Here is a 15,891-nt window from a genome sequence, read left to right on the forward strand (position 1 = left end):
CAACCCCTTGGTCTCTTTACCCAGATTCAGGCACAAACATCAATGTGCAGGTCACTTTAATTATTAAGGAATTACATATTAAAGTATGGAGGGATGAACTGAGATTAGGAAAAAGACACAGCATGTAAAGTAATGTCTCTGGTAAGGATGGGCTCAGGCGTATTCGGATCCTAGTCCCAACCCACCTGAGCGATCCCGCCAGGAAGCCATCACTGCACACCACCAATCATAGGCAGTGGGGCATTTCCCGGCCCTCGGCTGCACATACACATGCCCTGACTAGGCTGGTCATGATTGGCAGTTCTGCAGTGAGGGCTACCTAGCAGGATTGCTCAGGTGGGTTGGGACTAGGATCTGAAAATGCCTGAGCCCATCCCTAGTCTCTGGTTTCTCCAAGATTGTTCTTCCTGGAGGAGGATTAGCTTCTCAAAGCTGATTATGTGATAGTCTCATGTCTAGGGTACAGGAAGATAAAAAACCCTCATGTCATGACATGACTGTCTCATGAAGGCCTTCAATTAGGCAACAGTAATCAAAAAGAGAAAGGAAAAAACTACAGAAGATAGTCAGAACACTGATGGAGTAGTAAATTAATTCAGCAGCCCTATTTGGATTCTGTAATAGCCCTTCCATTTAATCACCTTTTTTGTGAACTCAATGCAGATGTCATTAATACCCCGAAAGCAGTTGGCTTCTCTTCCATATTTAGGTACAGTTCTGCAGCACCGGACCACAACAGTGCCTGGTACAGGCTCCCCATATACGTATCTGGAGAATGGAAGAATATATAAGCATTTGTGAGGAGGAAAGCAATAAACAGTATAGCACATGTAAACATAGTGCCTTGAAAAAGTATTCATACCCCTTGAAATGTTCCACATTTTGTCATATTACAACCAAAAACATAAATGTATTTTATTGGGATTTTATGTGATAGATCAACACAAAGTGGCACATAATTGTGAAGTGGAAGGAAAATGATAAATAGTTTTCAAAATGTTTTACAAATAAATATGTGAAAAGTGTGGCGTGCATTTGTATTCAGCCCCCCTGAGTCAATACTTTGTAGAACCTCCTTTCACTGCAATTATAGCTGCGAGTCTTTTTGGGGATGTCTCTACCAGCTTTGCACATCTAGAGAGGGACATTTTTGCCCATTCATCTTTGCAAAATAGCTCAAGCTCTGTCAGATTGGATGAAAATTGCTGTTCACAGACGCTCTCCAAGTCTTGCCACAGATTCTCAATTGGATTTAGGTCTGGACTTTGACTGGGCCATTCTAACACATGAATATGCTTTGATCTAAACCATTCAATTGTAGATCTGGCTGTATGTTTAGGGTCGTTGTTCTGCTGGAAGGTGAACCTCTGCCCCAGTCTCAAGTGTTTTGCAGACTCTAACAGGTTTTCTTCTAAGATTTCCCTGTATTTGGCTCCATCCATCTTCCCATCAACTCTGACCAGCTTCCCTACTGAAGAAAAGCATCCCCTCAACATCATGCTGCCACCACCATGTTTCACAGTAGGGATTATATATTCAGGGTGATATGCAGTGTTCATTTTCCGCCACTCATAGCATTTTGCTTTTTGGCCAAAAAGTAAAATTTTGGTCTCATCCGACCAGAGGACCTTCTTTCACATGTTTGCTGTGTCCCCCACATGGTTTCTCACAAATTGAAAATGGGACTTCTTATGGCTTTCTCTCAACAATGACTTTTTTCTTGCCACTCTTCCATGAAGGCCAGGTTTGTGTAGTGCACGACTAATAGTTGTCCTGTGGACAGATTCTCACACCTGAGCTGTGGATCTCTGTAGCTCCTTTAGAGTTACCATGGGCCTTCTCTGATTAATGCTCTCCTTGCCCGGCCTGTCAGTTTAGGTGGACGGCCATGTCTTGGTAGGTTTGCAGTTGTGCCATACTCTTTCCATTTTCTGATGATGGATTGAACAGTGCTCCTTGGGATGTTCAAAGCTTTGGATATTTTTTCATAACTTAACCATGCTTTAAACTTCTCCACAACTTTATCCCTGACCTGTCTGGTGTGTAACTTGGCCTTCATGATGCTGTGTGTTCACTAAGGTTATCTAACAAATCTCTGAGGGCTTCCCGCTCAACCCCTTGTGGGATATGTGATTGTCTGTAACAGAATTGTAGCAACCTGGTATATCTATGTGAGTGAACATTGTGTGATAAAGTGCCCAATTTGATATTTAATTTGCATCATTTCTATATATCCTCTATTATTATTATTTTTGTATATTTAGGCACTTGTCACCTGACATACTCTGAAGAAGATTGTCATGACAATTGTAACAGGTCAGACGATTGGTGGCATTACAACAATATTATTTCTATGTCCTCCCCATTCCTATATAGGAGGGAAATCAGTGTTGGTGCATCCATAAGGGCGCACGGGCGCCGCCCCCCTCTCTCCAGCCTCCCCCTCTATCACCAAATGCATTCCATGAATCTATCCACGGCCGCCGCTGCCACCCCCTATTCAGGCACCCGGCCCCTTTTCGGGCGCCTGAATTACAGCGGCGGGGGTGTTTTTGAAGCACCCGATTAGAGCCATAGGCTCTAATAGGCATCAAAAAGGTGACCTGCGAGCGGCATGCTTGCCGCTCACAGTTCACCCAGGTGTGTTAGAAAAGTGAATGAATATTCACTTTCCTAAAACTGAACCACCTCCCTGCCAATCAGGTGCTCGGGTCTGTTACCCCCCACCTGATTGGCTGAAACGACAGGCATTGTGATTGGACGCCTATCAGGCGTCCAATCATAAGAGAGGACAGGAGGAGAGGATGGGAGAAGAAGACATCGAGGACATGGAGGAGCATGGAGGACACTGCTCGCCACCTGCGGCCATCACCTGCTGCCCCCCGAGACAGGGTAAGTGCCAGGCAGGGGGCACAGTGGCAGCCTTCGATGGGCACAGTGGCTGCATTCGATGGGCACAGTGGCAGTATTTGGCACAGTGGGAGCATTTTGCACAGTGGGAGCATTTGATGGGCACAGTGGCAGCATTTGAGGGCACAGTAGGAGCATTTAATGGGCACAGTGGGAGCATTTGATGGGCACAGTGGGAGCATTTGATGGCACAGTGGCAGCAATTGATGGGTACAGTGGCAACATTTGATGGCACAGTGGCAGCGTTTGATGGGCACAATGGGAGTATTTGATGGGCACAGTGGCAGCGTTTGATGGGCACAGTGGCGGCATTTGATGGGCACAGTGGCGGAAGTTGATGGGCACAGTGGCGGAAGTTGATGGGCACAGTGGCGGAAGTTGGCGGAAGTTGATGGGCACAGTGGCAGAAGTTGATGGGCACAGTGGCGGAAGTTGATGGGCACAGTGGCTGCGTTTGATGGCACAGTGGCTGCGTTTGATGGGCTCAGTGAGGCTGCAATTGATGGATTTTTTTCCAGAATTTTTCAGTTTGCGCCCCCAAAAAAATTTTGAGCACCAGCCGCCACTGGAAGGAATTGTATGCAACAATTAATTATAAAGACAAAAGTTTTTTTTAGATAAAAAAGCTTTTTATCACTGTACAAATAAGCATTTATTTTTCAAAAATATTGTTGTACAATTTCTTTGGCTACAATAAAGTCCCATTGGAGCAGCCCCAAACTCATGATTCACTCATCTGAATTTATGTTTTTTTGCCTAATACCACCAACCTTGGCTTGATTCCCAAATCTTATCCTGCCTCCTGAAGTGTTTCCATTACTACCTGATTATTAAAGATTTTGGCTTTAACTCCCAACTTTGATCTCTTTTCCTGTATTGGTACCCTTACTGCCTGACTATTACCACCAACCTTTAATTTACAACCTTACCTTAGCTTACCAACCTTACCTTCTCAAACTTATTAACCTTGCCAATCTTAACTTAAATCCTCAACTCTGATCCTGTCTTCTGAACTAGTACCCTTTCTGAATGACTATTACCACCAAACTTGAATTTACAACCTTACCTTGGCTTATCAACCTTACCTTCCCAACCTTAGCTTGAATCCTCGACTCTGATCCTGGCTCCTAAATTTGTTCCTTTACTTCCTGACTACTATCAACTTTGGCTTCAATTTCCCAACTCTGATCCTGTCTCCTGAATGTATTCCTTTACTGCCTAACTATTACAAATTTTGTCATTAATACACATCTCCTGTATTGGTACCTTTGCTGCCAGACTATTACTACCAACCTTTAATTTCCAACCTTATCTTGCCAACCTTACCTTCTCAAACTTATTAACCTTACCTTACCAATCTTAGCTTTAATACTCAACTCTGATTCTGTCTTCTGAACTGGTACCCTTACTGCCTGACTATTACCACCAACCTTAGTTTGAATTCCCAACTCCAATCATGTGTCCTGAATTGATTCCTTTACTGCCTGACTATCACCAACTTGAATTCTCAGCTCCAATATTTTCTCCTGAATTGGTTCTTTAACTTCATGACTATTATTGACTTTGGCTTGAATTTCCAACTCTGATTCTGTCTCCCAAATCAATTCCTTTACTCCCTGACTAATACCACCTTTGGCTTGAATTCCCAACCCGGATCCTGTCTCCTGAATTGGTTCCTTTACTTCCTGACTATTACCAACTTTGGCTGAATTCCCAATTCCAGTCCTGTCTGCTGAATTGGTTCCTTTACACCCTGAGTACTACCAACTTTGGCTTTAATTCCCAACTCTGAACCCTTCTCCTCTTATTGGTACCCTTACTGCCTGATTATTACCACCAAACTTTAATTTCCACTCTTACCTTAACTTCCCAACCTTACCTTCCCAACCTTATTAACCTTACCCTACCAATCTTAGTTGAATCCTCAATTCTGATCCTGGCTCCTGAGTTGGTTCCTTTACTGCCTGAGTACTACCACCTTTGGCTTCAAGTTCCCAACTCTGATCCTGTCTGCTGAATTGGTTCCTTTCAGCTCAGCTGTTGCCAACCTCAGCTTGTATCATGTCTACGTTCCTGTCACCTGCTCTGGTACACAGATGTTCCTGCATTTGGTTCCTATCCAGGGGTCTACCTGCCAACCTCAACAGATCTGGTGTTGCCTGTAATGCCAGCACTCGTGCCATTCCCTGTTGTCACCTCCAGGAGTGTTTGACAGGAGGTACAAGAAAGGCCCACTAGACAGCTGAGTCCGTTTACACCCGACCACCCATGTCCTAGTGGACACGGGTGGCCTGCTCTTCTCTCATCAGCAGGGGATCTGTGAGTGGAGCCTTTGATGATTGAAATTGAGTCTGCTATATCTGTAAGTGGCCCAGTGCTGCCTGTGGATGGTGCCAATCAGCAGGTGATCATACTGTCCAGACAACTGGGTCTAAGGAGGTATGTCAATGCATAAAGCAGCATTTGAAACAGAACAGGGCCCGTTTACAACAGCTTTGTGTTAAATGCTGTTGCATGTTAAGGTGCATCGCAATAAAGCACATTTGTTTGAATGGGCTGCCCAATGTACCACAATGGACCAAAAATTCATGAATGCAGCATTTTCAGCTGCTCACCACTGAGAAGGTGAATTGGCACTCTATTGCACCAACACGTATAACACACGCTGAACATTACCTTGCCACTATGGTATGAACATGCCCTCATAGTATGAGTAGGTTTTTAGGATTGTGAGTAGGGATGAGCCGAACACCCCCCGGTTCGGTTCGCACCAGAACCTGCGAACGGACCGAAAGTTCGCACGAACGTTAGAACCCCATTGACGTCTATGGGACTCGAACGTTCAAAATCAAAAGTGCTCATTTTAAAGGCTAATTTGCATGGTATTGTCCTAAAAAGGGTTTGGGGACCCGGGTCCTACCCCAGGGGACATGTATCAATGCAAAAAAAACTTTTAAAAACGGCCGTTTTTTCGGGAGCAGTGATTTTAATGATGCTTAAAGTAAAAAAAAAAAAAAAAAAAAAAGTGAAATATTCCTTTAAATATCGTACCTGAGGGGTGTCTATAGTATGCCTGTAAAGTGACGTGTGTTTCCCGTGTTTAGAACAGTCCCTGCACCAAATGTCATTTTTAAAGGAAAAAATCTAATTTAAAACTGCTTGCGGGTTTAATGTAATGTCGGGTCCTGGCAATATGGATGAAAATCAGTGAGACAAACGGCATGGGTACCCCCCAGTCCATTACCAGGCCCTTTGGGTCTTGTATGGATATTAAGGGGAACCCCGCACCCAAATTAAAATAAGGAAAGGTGTGGGGCCACCAGGCCCTATATACTCTGAACAGCAGTATACAGGCTGTAGGTTTGTTGTTAAGTAGAATCTCTTTGTAATTTTGAACGGGTACATTTTTAACGTGTTTAGCTCCAGCCAAAAAATCTTTTTTAAGCTTTTTGGAAAACATAGGGAAGGGTTATCACCCCTGTGACATTTGTTTTGCTGTCTTTCCTCCTCTTCAGAAGATTTCACCTCACTTTTTGTCCCAATGGATTGGAAAGCATCAGTGGAAAGGAGAAATGTTTTTCCCATATTAACTCTTACAGGAGAGAATTTCCCTTCCTAGGGGTAGATTTATTCTCACTTCCTGTTGTCTCCTTCCGTTTGCAAGTAGGAGTCGTTTGTAAGTTAGTTGTTTGAAAGTAGGGTCCTGCCCTATATACTCAGCAGAAATTTGGGCCTTAGGTGTTGCTGTGGCCACAACACTGTAAGCCCTCACAGGGCTCTGCTGTGAAATATTAGATCAAGAATTGTAATTACATGCCCCTGTTGAACAGGAGCTGAAAAATTAGGCCTTAGGCACTGGTGCTGGTGTCACAACACTGCAACCCCTCACAGACACTCTAGTTGGAATGCAGGAACGAGCCCTGCTGCAAAGTATTGCATCAAAAATTGTAATTACACGCCCCTGTTAAACAAGGGCTGAAAAATTGGGCCTTAGGCACTGGTGCTGGTGCCACAACACTGCAACCCCTCACAGACACTCTAGTTGGAATGCAGGAATGAGCCCTGCTGCAAAGTATTACATCAAAAATCATAATTACACGCCCCTGTTAAACAGGGGCTGAAAAATTGTGCCTTAGGCACTGGTGGTGGCGCCCAGAACCAAAAATGCTCTTACAAGCTATCAGCGTGATGATTGAGGAGGAAGAGGATAATTACTCAGGAATAGTCACTCAGCATCAGCATAGGCAGTCTTTGAAGGGATCTGAGATTTCAAAAAAAATTATTCAGTTACATCAGCATCAGGTGCTTGGTAGCTGGTGGTGATCCAAGACTCATTCATTTTTATGAAGGTCAGTCGATCGACCGAGTCAGTGGACAGACACACCCTGTGATCTGTTACCACGCCTCCAGCAGCACTGAATGTGCGTTCCGAAAGAACGCTGGATGCAGGACAGGCCAGTAGCTCAATTGCATACTGTGCAAGCTCTGGCCAGTGATCCATCCTCAAGACCCAGTAAACCAGAGGATTTTCGGTGGGAAAGGTGTCCAAGTCTGATCTTGCCCCTAGGTATTCCTGCACCATGTAAAACAGACGCTGGCGATGGTTGCTGGAACCGATCATACCTTGGGGCTGCGGACCAAAAAATTGTCTGAACGCATCGGTCAGACGGCCACCTTCTCCACCGCTCCTTCTTTGACTGACCGAAGCCTCAGCAACACGTTGTCCAGAAACAGGAGTTTGTAACCTCCCAGTCTCTGGGAACGCGTTGCACAGACCTTTCTGCAAGGCCTCCCGAAGATGTTTCATCCTCTGCTCCCTCTGCGATGGCAAGATAAGGTCCGCAACCTTACCCTTGTAACGTGGATCAAGGAGGGTTGCCAGCCAGTATTGGTCCTTCTCCTTGATACCACGAATACGAGGATCCTTACGCAGGCTTTGCAGGATCGGGGAGGCCATGCAGCGTAGGTTTGCTGAGGCATTCGGTCCGGAGTCCTCTGGGTCACTAAGGACGACATGGTCCGCAGCCACCTCCTCCCAGCCACGTACAAGTCCATGTGTTTCTTGGGACTGATCCCTTAAAGACTGCTGCTGATGCTGAGTGCCAGGCTCCACCTCCATACTGACACAATCTTCCTCCTCCTCCTCCTCCTCTTCCTCCTCGTCCTCTTCCTGTGTGATCGGCGGGCACGCAGGAACACTGTCTGGATAAAGGGGGCCTTGAGAGCTAAGGAAGTCCTCCTCTTCCTGCCTCTGTTCTGCCTCAAGTGCCCTGTCCATTATTCCACGCAGCATGTGCTCCAACAGGTGGACAAGGGGGACAGTGTCACTGATGCATGCACTGTCACTGCTCACCATCCTCGTGGCCTCCTCAAATGGTGACAGGACAGTGCATGCATCCCTGATCATGGCCCACTGGCGTGGGGAAAAAAACCAAGCTCCCCTGACCCTGTCCTGGTGCCATAGTCGCACAGGTACTCATTGATGGCCCTCTGCTGCGTGTGCAGCCGCTGCAGCATGGCCAACGTTGAGTTCCACCTGGTGGGCATGTCACAGATTAGGCGGTTCTTGGGCAGGTTAAACTCCTTTTGGAGGTCCGTCAGCTGAGCACTGGCATTATATGACCGGCGGAAATGCACACAGACTTTCCTGGCCTGCCTCAGGACATCCTGTAAGCCCGGGTACCTGCCCAAGAACCGCTGCACCACCAAGTTAAGGACGTGAGCCAAACAGGGCACATGGGTCATTTGTCCCTGTCGGAGGGCAGAGAGGAGGTTGGTGCCATTGTCGCAAACCACCATTCCTGCCTTAAGTTGGCGTGGCGTCAACCACCTCTGAACCTGCCCCTGCAGAGCTGACAGAACCTCTGCCCCAGTGTGGCTCCTGTCCCCCAAGCACACCAGCTCAAGCACCGCATGGCATCTTTTGGCCTGCGTACTTGCGTAGCCCCTTGAACGACTACGGAGCACCGCTGGTTCCGAGGAAGAGGCCATGGAGGAAGAAGAAGAGGAGGGGGTGGGGGAGAGAGGTGTGTCACAATCATTAGCATTTTGGAGGCGTGGTGACGGAACAACCTCCAACACTACTGCACCTTGTCCTGCATCCTTCCCAGCTGCCAGCAGAGTCACCCAATGCGCCGTGAAACTTAGGTAACGTCCCTGTCCATGCCTGCTGGACCATGAGTCAGCGGTAATATGCACCTTACCGCTGACCGCCCTGTCCAGCGAGGCATGGACATTGCCTTCCACATGCTGGTAGAGAGCCGGAATCGCCTTCCGTGAGAAAAAGTGGCGTTTGGGTACCTGCCACTGAGGAACTGCACATTCCACAAACTCACGGAAGGGGGCAGAGTCTACCAACTGAAAAGGCAGCAGTTGAAGTGCTAGCAATTTTGCCAAGCTAGCATTCAACCGCTGGGCATGTGGATGGCTGGGAGCAAACTTCTTTCGGTGGTGCAGCAGCTGGGGCAGGGAAATTTGCCTGGTACAATCTGACGTCGGTGTACCAAAATCAGATTGCCCACAAGTACGTGGCTGTGACACACCTAATTCTACACCTTCATTCCTCTCAGTGCAGGTCTCAGAGAGGACTGAAGGTCTAGTGGGGTTGGAAATCTCAGCTGATGAGGAGCAAGCAGAGGTCCTCTTTGTTCTTTGGTGTGGGTCTTTTAGATACGCTTGCCAACGAACTGCATGGCAGGTCAACATATGTCTGGTCAAGCATGTGGTACCCAAGCGGGAGATGTTTTGGCCACGCGAGATACGCTTGAGACATATGTTGCAAATAGCAGCGGTGCGATCTGATGCACTCGTCTCAAAAAAGGCCCACACCAAAGAACTTTTTGAATAACGCGCAGAGACTGCAGTGCCCTGCACATGTGGAGCTTTGGGGTGTGATGCAGTCAATGTGCTGCCCTTAGGCTGGCCCCTGGAGGGCATCCTGCCTCGTTGGTGATGTGCCGCCTCCTCCTCCTCCTCCTCTCTCCTACCAGGCACCCACGTTGAGTCAGTGACCTCATCATCCCCTCCCTCCTCATCACTGGAGCAAACCTGGCAGTATGCTGCAGCAGGGGGAGCATGACTGCCAGATTGCTGTCCTTCTTGGGCACCCCCTCTGTCCGTGCTCGTGTTACTGCCTTCATCGAGCTCAGTATCATCATCAGAGCCTTCCAAACGCTGGGCATCCTCCTGGAGCATGTACCCAACACTGGTTAAACAGTTCGAGGGACTCCTCAGGAGGACATGGTGGGGCTAGGGAAGGAGTCACTGATGACATTGAGCCGAGGGAAGAGGCCGCTGCTTTGCCAGACAAAGTACCCTGGGCATGGGTGAGAGAGGATGAGGAGGATGAGGACGGCTTGGTCATCCACTCGACCAAGTCTTCCGCATGTTGCGGCTCAACATGGCCAGCTGCCGAAAAAAAGGCCAAGCGTGTCCCATGGCCACGTGCTGATGAGGATGCACCGTCTCAACGACCAGCACTAGACACAGAGCCTGCTTGCCCTCTCTTATTGGCTTGTGACTGTCTGCCTCTCCTTCTTGGCCTTCCAGACATACTAATGGCCTGTAGCTGCACTAAGCTGGGATATATATATATATATATATATATATATATATATATATATATATATATATATATATATATGTATATATATATATATATATGTACTGATACTGCAGCTAGCAAAATCAACTGCCTGCCTGTAGTATGAGAACACCACCAACCTTCTACAGGTAGCTTTAGCTGAACACTGTGAGGTGGACGCACCCCACTAACTTGTAGGTTTAGCAGAACACTGTGAGCAAGACGCACTGCACTAACTGTAAATAGTCTAGCTGCCTGACTGTGATACTAATAGGATCAAAAGAACACCAGCAATTTTCTTTAAAATACTGTAACAAGACAAGCCTGCCTGTCAGTAAGAAGATAACAGGAACGGATCTAGCTGAACACTGTGAGCAGGACGCACCCCACTAGCTTGTAGGTTTAGCTGAACACTGTGAGGTGGACGCACCCCACTAACTTGTAGGTTTAGCTGAACACTGTGAGCAGGACGCACCCCACTAACTTGTAGGTTTAGCAGAACACTGTGAGCAGGACGCACTGCACTAACTGTAAATAGTCTAGCTGCCTGACTGTGGTACTAATAGGATCAAAAGAACACCAGCAATTTTCTTCAGGTAGCTGTATTTACTGTAACAAGACAAGCCTGCCTGTCAGTAAGAAGATAACAGAAACGGATCTAACTGAACACTGTGAGCAGGACGCACCCCACTAGCTTGTAGGTTTAGCTGAACACTGTGAGGTGGACGCACCCCACTAACTTGTAGGTTTAGCTGAACACTGTGAGCAGGACGCACCCCACTAACTTGTAGGTTTAGCAGAACACTGTGAGCAGGACGTACTGCACTAACTGTAAATAGTCTAGCTGCCTGACTGTGGTACTAATAGGATCAAAAGAACATCAATAATTTTCTTTAAAATACTGTAACAAGACAAGCCTGCCTGTCAGTAAGAAGATAACAGGAACGGATCTAGCTGAACACTGTGAGCAGGACGCACCCCACTAGCTTGTAGGTTTAGCTGAACACTGTGAGGTGGACGCACCCCACTAACTTGTAGGTTTAGCTGAACACTGTGAGCAGGACGCACCCCACTAACTTGTAGGTTTAGCAGAACACTGTGAGCAGGACGCACTGCACTAACTGTAAATAGTCTAGCTGCCTGACTGTGGTACTAATAGGATCAAAAGAACACCAGCAATTTTCTTTAAAATACTGTAACAAGACAAGCCTGCCTGTCAGTAAGAAGATAACAGGAACGGATCTAGCTGAACACTGTGAGCAGGACGCACCCCACTAGCTTGTAGGTTTAGCTGTACACTGTGAGGTGGACGCACCCCACTAACTTGTAGGTTTTGCTGAACACTGTGAGCAGCACGCACCCCACTAACTTGTAGGTTTAGCAGAACACTGTGAGCAGGACGCACTGCACTAACTTTAAATAGTCTAGCTGCCTGACTGTGGTACTAATAGGATCAAAAGAACACCAGCAATTTTCTTCAGGTAGCTGTATTTACTGTAACAAGACAAGCCTGCCTGTCAGTAAGAAGATAACAGAAACGGATCTAGCTGAACACTGTGAGCAGGATGCACCACACTAGCTTGTAGGTTTAGCTGAACACTGAGGTGGACGCACTCCACTAACTTGTAGGTTTAGCTGAACACTGTGAGCAGGACGCACCCCACTAACTTGTAGGTTTAGCAGAACACTGTGAGCAGGACGCACTGCACTAACTGTAAATAGTCTAGCTGCCTGACTGTGGTACTAATAGGATCAAAAGAACACCAGCAATTTTCTTCAGGTAGCTGTATTTACTGTAACAAGACAAGCCTGCCTGTCAGTAAGAAGATTACAGAAATGGATCTAACTGAACACTGTGAGCAGGACGCACCCCACTAGCTTGTAGGTTTAGCTGAACACTGTGAGGTGGACGCACCCCACTAACTTGTAGGTTTAGCTGAACACTGTGAGCAGGACGCACCCCACTTACTTGTAGGTTTAGCAGAACACTGTGGGCAGGACGCACTGCACTAACTGTAAATAGTCTAGCTGCCTGACTGTGGTACTAATAGGATCAAAAGAACACCAGTAATTTTCTTTAAAATACTGTAACAAGACAAGCCTGCCTGTCAGTAAGAAGATAACAGGAACGGATCTAGCTGAACACTGTGAGCAGGACGCACTGCACTAAATGTAAATAGTCTAGAAGATAACAGGAACGGATCTAGCTAAACTGAATACAGTGTATATATATATATATATATACAACACCTGGGATGCATATATATATACACAATACACTTTAAGTGCAGCTAACTGACTGACTGTCCTGCCTAATCTAGCTAACTCAAATGAAATGACACTGTCTCTCTCTCTCTCTAAGCACACCGGAACACACTGCACAGGGCCGCCGTGCAGGCGGCCTTATATAGTGTGGGGCGTGTACTAAATCCCCTGAGCCATAATTGGCCAAAGCCTCCTTGGCTTTGGCCAATTATGGCTCTCTGTTAAGGCGGCGCTGTGATTGGCCAAGCATGCGGGTCATAGTGCATGCTTGGCCAATCATCAGCAAGCAATGCACTGCGATGCCACAGTGAATTATGGGCCGTGACGCGCCACACGAATTTGGCGCGAACGGCCCATATCGTTCGCAATTCGACGAACGATCGAACAGCCGATGTTCGAGTCGAACATGGGTTCGACTCGAACACGAAGCTCATCCCTAATTGTGAGCTTGGACTGTACTTACTTTGCAGTTCCAGTAATTTCAGCCTTTCTGTCCAAAACAGAGATGGTGTCGGGACCATTGGCTTTCCAATCAATTCTTGGTAGCGCTGAAAATTAATAACACCATCAACGCTCACCCTAAAATGGCACTTTCTGTATACATTATCCATGATACTCTTGCAATGCAGTCCCCTTGTAATTTGTGTATGAGGCTCCATCCATAGCAGCGGGTTATGCGTTTCATAAATGGGCAACTATAATGAGTTTTTGTGACTTGTTTTTCACGTGAACTTATGATTTCAAAATTCTGCTATATATTTTTTTTTAATACTGCATTATACAGCTGGACAGTACTCTGTTCAATAAACCAGCGGTTCTGGATGCACAGTTTGGCCATGGGTATACAGGAATGATTTGCATTGCTTTCCTCCCCTACTCAACGATAAAGAATAGACCTCCTATTTGCATTTGTAATGGATGTGAGACCTACTGTATAGATGCCTTCAATATTAGGAAGAGTCTACCGTGCTGTGGCGCACTGGCTTAGTGGAGGCCTTTGTGTTTTCTCTAACCCTTTTGCTGCCAGGGCCGCTGTTGCGTTTTTTTCCACACATGTTTAGCAAAATACTTTTAATCCTGAAGTTTACATAGAAACCCCAAACACTACACTGTACATTTTCTGAAAGCAAACACACTAGAGAATAAAATACTGGTGGTTCCAAATGTTTTTACGTCACACGATATTAGTGCAGTGATTTGAAAAATGCGAAATTTCAGTAGCAAAATATAAAAAAAACTAAATAAATTACACATTTTTTTTTTGTAAAATATAAAACATGAGGTTGCACCAAGTAAATAGATACCCAACCTGTCAAGCCTTAAAATTGCATGCACCCGTGATCCAGCCCTATATTTTCTATACGTGATGCTTTACAAGACCCTATATCACTCTGGTGATATGTAACAGCTGTAGTGCAATCACCGTTTTTGTGCGTATGACTCTCCGGTGAGCTCATCTATGTTCATAAATGAGTGTATGTAGGTGGCTCAACATTTTTTTCAATGGGGATGTTTTAGTGCTTGGGTGCAACTTTATTGTTTTACACTTTTACATTTTTTTTTACTAAACGTTTTTCATCACATAGGGCACAAAAATTCTCCTATGTAATGATTTTTTGGTGTCAGGCTTTCTTTAATGAGATACCAAGGGTCTAAAAGACCCCTGATGTCTCACCTGTCTTCCAATTAATCTAATGCAATGTAGATCGTACTGCATTTGATTCTTCCCCAGCCATACTGGGGAAGAGACGTTTACACATCGCTTCTGGGTCAGTAAGAAGAAGGGAAGCCCAGCAAATGGATGTTTGCTGGGCTGTCTCCCCTCTACCATGTGGCATCCACCATGGCGGTCCCAAGAGCATGAATGCAGGGGGTGTGGGGGGGAGCAGCCATCACTGGGGTGTGTGGAAGTCATTAAGTGACTGCAGCTCAATAGGTTTCATCTGTGTGTAAAAGGCCCCTCCGCTGTTAAAGAGCAATTTCACCTGTCTGAGATAGCGCTGACATCACTGATCAAATATGACCCTATTTGGTCAATAACATTACCCTAGAGATCCCGCCCATTTGTATACATTTAGCAGTGAGGACCAGGAGATTGATAGTGAGTGCAGCGACAAGATTAGACATGTCAAAGGTTGTTTTTTGTTTTTTTTGTGGGGGGGTGGGCATCATTCATTGTGATTGATGAGGATCTGCATCTCTAGATAACATGATCGAGAATGGATTTACCATGCAGGAGTTTTTTTTTTTTTTACATTAAAAAAAAAAAAAAACTTGTCAAAACATGTGCCTTTATTTATACTCTACACCTTTTTTGGTCTATGTACCCATTACTCGTTGACATAGGGGGCCCCCTAATAACATACTATCAGACCCTCATCTAGGGTACTCTATTGCATGCTATGAGTAAGGCTTCGGCCGAAGCGCGTTAACATGTTACTGATCTATCCTGCCATGTAGCCAATAAAGAACTGATGCAATGGATGTTACTGAGTAGCCAGCTTCATTGTATGAGAGGATTATTGCTACATTATAAAGGCATCTGGACCAGAGAACCGGTTCCCAGTCTCCCAGGCAATTTACGGTAGAGCATTTTTTTTGTTTGTTTGTTTTTTTGGACTTTGAAGGGATTATAGTTACATGGAAAGTACAGGCCGGCAACTCGACAGCTTCTCCATGGAAAATATTTATTTAAGCATTACAGCAATAACATCATCCAAAAATTCTGACGCGTTTCGGCCTTAGGCCTTCATCAAAAGCATAAATGCTTTTTATGCATAAAAGCATAAAAGTATAAATGCTTTTGATGAAGGCCTAAGGCTGAAATGCGGCAGTTTTGGATGATGTTATTGCTGTAATGCTTAAATAAATATTTTCCATGGAGAAGCTGTCAAGTTGCCGTCCTATACTTTCCATGTAACTATAATTCCTTCAAAGTCCAAAAAAACAAACAAACAAAAAAAATGCTCTACCGTAAATTGCCTGGGAGACTGGGAACCGGTGCTCTGGTCCAGATGCTTTTCCAAAACTATTGATGCCCCCCCGCTGAGACCACCGCCTGTGGAAGGGAATTCCACATCCTTGCCGCTCTTACAGTAAAGAACCCTCTACTCAGTTTAAGGTCAAACCTCTTT

At 45.9% G+C, this 15,891-nt stretch overlaps 1 protein-coding gene across 1 annotated transcript in view; it reads right to left on the reverse strand.

The window, feature by feature from the left end:
- LOC141106651 (uncharacterized) overlaps positions 1 to 15,891 on the reverse strand; it is a 198,150-nt gene that overhangs the window by 109,392 nt on the left and 72,867 nt on the right. Inside the window, exons 11-12 of the mRNA XM_073597594.1 lie at positions 13,221 to 13,305; positions 642 to 768 (exon numbers count right to left, since the gene is read on the reverse strand). Of these exons, the coding sequence (XP_073453695.1) occupies positions 642 to 768; positions 13,221 to 13,305 (212 nt within the window). The remainder of the gene's footprint in view (positions 1 to 641; positions 769 to 13,220; positions 13,306 to 15,891) is intronic.

The sequence above is a fragment of the Aquarana catesbeiana genome, linkage group LG08 (assembly GCF_042186555.1).
Source record: "Aquarana catesbeiana isolate 2022-GZ linkage group LG08, ASM4218655v1, whole genome shotgun sequence".
Taxonomy (NCBI): Eukaryota; Metazoa; Chordata; class Amphibia; order Anura; family Ranidae; genus Aquarana; species Aquarana catesbeiana.